Consider the following 7,113-nt stretch of genomic DNA (forward strand, 5'->3'; position numbering starts at 1 on the left):
AGCACATCCAGGTTTGATGGGCCTGGGAGCAAGAACAGGATTAGGCCTTTTTTGCTGTTCATGTCTTTTAAGTGCAGTTTTGTGTTTCCCTGGGCAGCCACCACGGCAGGTTCCCTCAGTTTCTGCAGATCACTCTGCGCCTGCTGGCATCCATAGCGAGAGGAAAGCTGCAGCCTCACATGCAGCAGACCAGGACATTTAAATAGAAACAGCCCAGACCACTGCTCCTGTGTCTCAAGGAGAAGCAGCTGCAACTGGGTGAACAAAAAGAACTTCACTGTACAGCTCCACAAACCAAAAGCAATCCCTGCTCAAGCCTGGGGAGCCAAGAACTGAGGGACTGCTGGGGATGAGAAAAATGGTGAAATGGGGACAGTCACAGAGTGAACTAAGTGACAACAGGGAACTGGGAAGCACTGGGCTAGAGCCTTGCCCAGACAAAGCACTCAGCTGACAGCTCCACACAATACAGCCTTCATGCAGGCAGCAAGGATTTCAGCTCCCACTGCTTCTTCACAAACATCCCCGTTGTAGGGAATAAGGACGGACATCAGAAATGCCAGAGCATCTGATGGGAGTAAGAGGGGTTTCTGCTGCAAAGGAATAAAGGGACACAGTAGAATTCTGTATTTTGTGTTCCAATGAAAAAGAACAAGACTTGAGCAAGAATATAAAACTTTTAATGGGTCAGTGCATCAGTCCTTGATGCAAAGGGAAAGGAGCAAAGGGGGCTGTCATTGTCCCAGGTGCTCAGAGCTGCAGAGATGATCTGCACAGAGCAGCAAAGTGAGGGTACACACAGAGCTGCAGCAGCCTTTGCTCTCCAAGGAAGGGACCAACACGTGGAGAAGCAGTCCCTCTCACTGTCCATTCGCTTTCACTCTATGCTTCTTCTTCCTGGCAGGGACTTTAGGCCGCATCATTTTGGGAGAAGGCCGGGCAGCCTTCAAGGGTCTCCTCTGTGCTTGCAGTGAATGTTTCTTCTTCAAAGCAGGCTGGGGCAGCTTCTGCTCTTTGTCAGCTTTTGAGCCCTCAAGTTTCTTCTTCAAAACAGGCTGGGGCAGCTTCTGCTCTTTGTCAGCTTTTGAGCCCTCAAGTTTCTTCTTTTTTGGTGGAGGCTCTGTGACGATGGTATCAGGGACAGCGGACGGAGCTGCGGCTTCCACAGCAGGCTCTTCATCTGAAAGGAGAGAAAGGTGCTGTGAGAAGAACCAGAGTGGCTTCTGCAGGGGAAGCAGCCAGCGAGGGCAGGCCCAGCCAGCTCAGCTGAGCTCCAGCACCACGTCACCTTTCTGTGCCTGCGGGATGGTATTGGAGAACTTCTTGAACTTGGCGATGAAGAACCCATCCATGTTGTGCGTGTGTGGGTAGAAACGCCGCGTGCACTTGAGGGACGGGTGGAAGCGGCGGTCCTTGAACCTGCAGGAGGAAGAAGGGTGAGGAGTGATAGAACACCTCTGCTCAAGCCTGGCCACCCAGGAGCTGTCACATGTGCAGCTTGTGACCTGGCACTCACCTAGTGAAGCCTTCCTTGCCGAAGTCCAGGCCTGTGGGCACCAAACGGACATTGCGTTTCTTCAGAGCATAATCCACAACCCACTCGTTCTCCTCCACCTGAAAGAGGCCAAGCATTAGGATCCAAAATTCACCATCTCCTGAGGAGGAGGTGACCACAGCAGGTGATGGCAGAAGGCACTTACCATGATGGAGCAAGTGCAGTAGACAATGTAGCCCCCTGTCTCTGAGGCAGCATTGACCGAATCTATGGCACTAAGAATCAGCTCCTTCTGCAGGTGGGCGCAACGCAGGATATCCTTCTCATCCTGAGGGAGAAACAAAGGTTAGGATGCCACAGGCACAGGGAAGCATCCCAGGCCTCTGCTATGGATGAGGGAATGACAGGAGAACAAAGCACATATAATGTACAAGAGTCTGGAGTTTTCTGCAGAAGTAATACCAAAACCAGCCCTAGTACAACACACAGCGCTGATACGTGACACAGAATAAGAAAGAAAAGGAAAAATGTATTGTAGGTATCTCTCAAGAACAAAGCTGCCCCCAAAGGCCTTCCTCTCATGACTCATACTTGAGTCTGCACTTGCCACCCACCTTGTTGGTTTTGACAGCAGGATCCTTGGAAATGACGCCTGTTCCACTACAAGGAGCATCAAGCAAGACACGGTCGAACCCTCCAAGGACCTACAGGCACATGTAGATTTAGAATTACACTCACAGGTGGGGACTCAAAACAAGGCCAAGACTAGAAGGGGAACCAGAAGAGTGGGAAGGCAGAAAACACTCCTTCTCCCTCTTCCCTGTCCACCTTCCTGCCTCTGTATCAAGTAACAACCACACTCCTCGGCAGCTCTGCTCTTCCTGCTGTGGCAGGAGACTCTGGAGAGCACAGCTTCGCTAAAGGGACAGCACAGCAGCTCTGGGTGAGCACTGCAAACAGCAACGTACCTTGGGGAACTGGCGTCCATCGCAGTTACTCACAACAGCGTTGGTGACTCCCAGGCGGTGCAAATTCCCTACCACGCTCCGGAGCCGCTCGGCACTGCTGTCGTTAGCCAGGATCATCCCTGTGTTCTTCATAAGCTGAGCTGCCAGAGGGCAAAACACACCAGCAAGGGCTGAAAACTTCTTGTGCCTTTGACTCCAGTGACAGCCACCCTCTCCTTTACTCGAGTCCAGTCCCCCTCTATTCCCCCTTTATGTGAGGACCAGTGCAAACTCCCCACTTGCCAGAGCATCCCTCCCAAGGCTCCAGGGTGGTACCTATGTAGCTGGTCTTGCCTCCTGGGGCACAGCACATATCCAGGATGCGCTCGTTCTCCTGCGGAGCCAGTGCCATGACAGGGAGAAGGCTGGAGGCTCCTTGCAGCATGTAGTGTCCGGCCAGATACTCTGGGGTGGCACCTGGGCAGGGAAGGCAGAATGGAAGAAGATGAGATGCGAGAGAAAGGGAAGCAGGAGCGGGTGAGCTCAGCCCTGCGGGGTAAAGGTGATCTCACCGATGGGCACAGTGGAGTCATAAATCACAAGTCCCGTTTTGGACCACTTCCCCAGGGGGTCGAGATTCACACCACGGTTGATGAGAGCCTGCAAGGCAAGGAGAAGGGACTGAGACGCCGCTCTGGGGGACAGGCAGTTCAGGGCACAGCCACGGGCTCCTGCTCACCTGGGCCAGGTCCCGCCGCCGCGTCTTCAGCGTGTTGGTGCGAATGGTGACAGGGCGCGGGACCTCGTTGGCCTCCAGGAAGTTTACCAGCTGGAAGGGACAGAGAACAGAGACAGAAATGGATTCTCAGGGAGGCACCACACCCCCACCAGTCAGCTAGGGGCAGGGCAGGATCCCACCTCCGGGAGAGGGAAGATGTCCATGAGCTTGGCAAGCAGGAAGTCGCTGTAGGAGTAGTAGGCGGCCATGTCGCGGCGCAGCAGCGCGAGGTATTCCTGCCGGGAGCGGCCCTCCTCCCGCTTCGCCCCGAAGTCCTGCAGCACCTCCATGTTGCCCTGGATGCGCTGGTGAATGACGTGCAGGTCGGGCGGCTCCGCAGGTGGGAACACCGTCAAGGAATCACCAACAGCCAAGGAACCCGCACAGGGGCTCTTTACAAGCACATGTGCCACAACAGAGCCTGCCCAGAAAGGCTCTGCTGGAATACTGCTTCCATCAGAGCTCAGCAGGTGCAGGGTTCAAGGGATTAAACCAGACAAAAAAGTTCGCAAGGCAGAACTAGAGAGTGTTTAAAAGAATTGCTTTAGATAAACGGAAAAAAAAAACAAACCAACAAAAGAAGTGTTTTAATACTGAAAGCATTACCTGCAGCAGAAAACGAGACCAGAAATTCTCCAAGGGCAACCAAGTGGTACAGAGGAGAGTAAGAAGGGAGGCAGGAAAGGAAAATCACCAAAGTCCAGCAGCAAGCACTTTGGATGCTAGAACTGCTGTCATTAGAAACTCTGGGAATGGGATGCACAAACACCCACCAGGAAAATCAGGGTAGAGAGGAACAAACCACATAATAAGTCATCCATATGTATTTAGGACTAGGGAGGAAATTAGGGCAGGTTCCAAGCCCCATACAGGGTGTCACAGATTTCCTAACTGTGCTATACAGAAGCACAGCATTATACACTATCTATTGGGACAGCTCAGCTAAAAATACCTTGTCATGCACAGACACTTTTGCTAAGCAATATGCATGATAAAGTCCAAGTGAAGATCTCTGGTTGTATCCAGGCCCCGTGCTGCATCATGCACATGGCTTATGGATGTCACAGATAAAAAGGATATCCTCCTTCTCAATCTCTTCACTAGTTGGCAGTTTAAACTGTTCATCTATATCCAGGTTGAGCTGCAGATCTGGGCCTTCTTCTTCCTTCTGTCCCATTTTCTGCTTGATTGCCTGCTCTGCTTCATCTTCCTCCTCCTCTTCGTCTTCGCTGTCATCTTCACTGAGGCCTTCCCTAAGGACAAAGAACAGGATCACACAGCTTCTCAACAAAAATTCCTTAGATAGCACAAAAGACAGAGGAGTAACAACACAGGCTCCTCATCTACCCAGGAAAGGTTCTACACACTCACCTTTCAGGCTTCTGCTTCAGGGCAGCTTTTTCAATAGGCAGCAGCTAAATAGAGACAAAACATTAATCAAAAAACATCCACAGTCTTCCCCTTGCTTCCCACCACCTGTGAAATTTACTTGCTCTGTTTAAAAGGGACACAAGCACTGAATGTTATGCTGGAATCAGCTGCTAAACTTGAAATCATTCTTGTGAAGGAAAGAAGGGGAAAGTTCCCCACCACCTCTCCACCCCCTGCCACTAAAGCCATCCTTTCCCCCCAGGCCCAAGGGGTCCTTTCAGCCAACACCCAAATATTTCCTGTTTAATTAAAGGCAAGAAGTTCCTACCTCTTCTTCCTCTGATGATGAGGCACCATAATCATCCACCATCTCCTCGCTGCTCCCATCCTCCTCCTCCTCCTCCATCTCCCAGCCCTCTTCCACCTCACCATCACTGGATAACTCCACATGGTTTCCTTTAGGCTGGGTTTTCTTGGCTTTGGCTGGAGCCAGCCACTTGGAATTGCTATCACTGAAGCCAGAACGGCCACGGGCAGTTTGTCCTGCTGCCTTTACAGCACGTTTCTCCTTCTGTGGGGACAGCTGCTCTTCAACTAGAGGCAGAAGATGCAGTTAAAAGTTAGGCATTGTTTCCAAAATCAGCTGCTCTGCTTTTCCAGTTGTTACACAGAAAGGCCTTACTGCAAATCCTGAGCTGCCTGTCCAGAGGGAGGGACTGCTTGCTCTCTACATCTCAAAGTGCCAGGCATATTCTCACCTCTCCCCAGAGGACCCTGCAGGAGAGCTAACTAGAATTACCAAATTAAAACACTGCCACAAAACTCTTATGCTATTTGTTCTGACATATTGCAGTACCCTCTGCCCCGAATCCCTGTCTATTCTAAGAGTTTCCTGGGCTACACAAGATGTAACACAAAGACTTAAAAGCCTCAGCCATAAAAGCAGCCTGCAACAACCTTGCTGTGAATGGAGGTTAAGAACAGGCAGAAGAGAGACCTTTAACAAGTTCCTCAGACAACACTGCCTCCTGACATGGCAGCCACCAGAACTGAGATAGAATCCATTGTTATTATCTATGAGAGAGAACCCAAAAGAGGGCCAAGATGATGAAGGGCCTGGAGAGGAAGCCCTATGAGGAGCAGCTGAGGTCACTTGGTCTGTTCAGCCTGGAGAGAGGAGACTGAGGAGAGCTCACTGCAGGCTGCAGCCTTCTCATGAGGGGAAGAGGAGGAGCAGGCACTGATCTCTCCTGTGGTGACCCGGGACAGGACCCGAGGGTACAGCAAAAATAGTTGTGTCAGGGGAGGTTTGGGTTGGATACCAGGAAAAGATTCTCCACCCAGACGGTGGCTGGGCACTGGAACAAGTTCCTGTGGAAGTGATTACAGTACCAAGTCTGTCTGAGTTCAAGAAGTGTTTGGATAACACTTTCAGGAACACGGTGTGATTCTTGGGGTGGTCCTGTGCAGGGCCAGGAGCTGACTCAACTATCCTTGTGGGTCCCTTTCAACTCAGGAAACTCTAGGATTCTGTGATTTAAGATAATAAAATTCCACGTGTACCCTGCCTTGACAACGACGCCAGAGAAGGACGGCGGCGGCAGCGCCCGGGGGGAAGCAGGCCGGGGACCTGCGGCCCGTCAGCCCGGTTCGGACCCGCTCCCGCTCACCTGTGGGCTCCCGCTCTCCCTCTCCTCCTCTTCCTCCTCCGAGCGGCCTCCTCCCGGCCGGGCCGCCGCCCGCTCCCAGCCGCCTCTTCGCAGCCCTGCATGGCGAGGGGAAGCGGCGATCAGCCCCGGCCCGGCCCGCCCAGCCCGCCCCGGCCCGCCGCACGGCCCCCCTCACCTCCTTCTGCCGTGACTGGAGAGCTTCTTCCTGCCGCTCTCGGGCTCTGCGGGAAGACACGCGGCGGTCAGACAGCGGCGGGCGCCGCGGGGCGGCGGCGGGCCGGCGCAGGCCGCACTTACCTGGCGGCAGGAAGCGGGCCAGCTCCACCTCGGCCCCGCGCTGCTTGCGGGCCTTGCGCCCGGGGCCGCGCTTCTCCTTCCTGCTCGGGTCGAGCTTCCGCCCCATGGCCGCGCTCCGGACCCCGCGCGCCTCCGCCGCGGCCGCACGTGCCGCGCTCCCCGCCGCCCCGGCGCACGCGCCCGCCGCGGGCCCGCCCACCGCGATCGCTGATTGGCCCCTGCCGGCAACGTCAGCGGCGCGGGCCGCCCGCCCCCGGGACGCATGGGGCCGCGGGCCCGCCCCGCCACGGGAACCGCCGTACCGGGAGGGGAAGGGGCCGGACGGGCCCGGGGCTCCTGCCGCAGGCGCTCACAGACGGGTCCTGCAGCCGGGACACAGGGGGTACACGGCCCAGGCTGGCAGCAGAGAAAGGCGTGGTGCAGAGGCAGGGGGAAAGGACCTACAGAATCAGAGACCGTTTAGGTGGGGGCGTAGAGGTTTAAAGATCATCTAGCCCAACACCATGCCAGGGGCAGGGACACCACTCCTGAGACCAGATTCCTCAAGGCCTTATG

The 7,113-nt window shown here is 54.5% G+C and overlaps 1 protein-coding gene across 2 annotated transcripts; it reads right to left on the reverse strand.

Annotated features, from left to right (window-relative positions):
• Positions 1–658: 658 nt before the first annotated feature.
• On the reverse strand, positions 659–6,748 carry NOP2 (NOP2 nucleolar protein). Of its 2 annotated transcripts, XM_064723388.1 has the most exons (17): positions 6,559–6,748; positions 6,437–6,482; positions 6,262–6,356; positions 4,920–5,185; positions 4,592–4,635; positions 4,301–4,473; positions 3,361–3,560; positions 3,182–3,271; positions 3,015–3,102; positions 2,779–2,919; positions 2,464–2,603; positions 2,110–2,199; positions 1,701–1,823; positions 1,517–1,614; positions 1,289–1,419; positions 1,055–1,180; positions 659–994 (listed from the first exon to the last, which is right to left on the reverse strand). In XM_064723388.1, the coding sequence occupies exons 1-17, from the start codon at positions 6,662–6,664 to the stop codon at positions 861–863; spliced, it is 2,091 nt and encodes a 696-aa protein (XP_064579458.1). In that variant the 5' UTR covers positions 6,665–6,748; the 3' UTR covers positions 659–860. The 2 variants fall into 2 exon arrangements, with proteins under 2 accessions (XP_064579458.1, XP_064579450.1); XM_064723380.1 differs by having other exon boundaries at positions 659–1,180.
• Positions 6,749–7,113: the final 365 nt, after the last annotated feature.

Source organism: Zonotrichia leucophrys, chromosome 1, assembly GCF_028769735.1.
Source record: "Zonotrichia leucophrys gambelii isolate GWCS_2022_RI chromosome 1, RI_Zleu_2.0, whole genome shotgun sequence".
Taxonomy (NCBI): Eukaryota; Metazoa; Chordata; class Aves; order Passeriformes; family Passerellidae; genus Zonotrichia; species Zonotrichia leucophrys.

What these genes read in the sequence shown, in the direction of transcription:
- NOP2 (XM_064723380.1), bottom strand. Translation starts at nt 6,664, where the DNA reads ATGGGGCGGAAGCTCGACCCGAGCAGGAAGGAGAAGCGCGGCCCCGGG. An exon ending in CTGAAGCAGAAGCCTGAAAG is followed by an intron (nt 4,474 to 4,591) that starts GTGAGTGTGTAG and finishes CTTTGTCCTTAG; the next exon opens with GGAAGGCCTCAGTGAAGATG. An exon ending in CTGCTGTCAAAACCAACAAG is followed by an intron (nt 1,824 to 2,109) that starts GTGGGTGGCAAG and finishes TTTCTCCCTCAG; the next exon opens with GATGAGAAGGATATCCTGCG.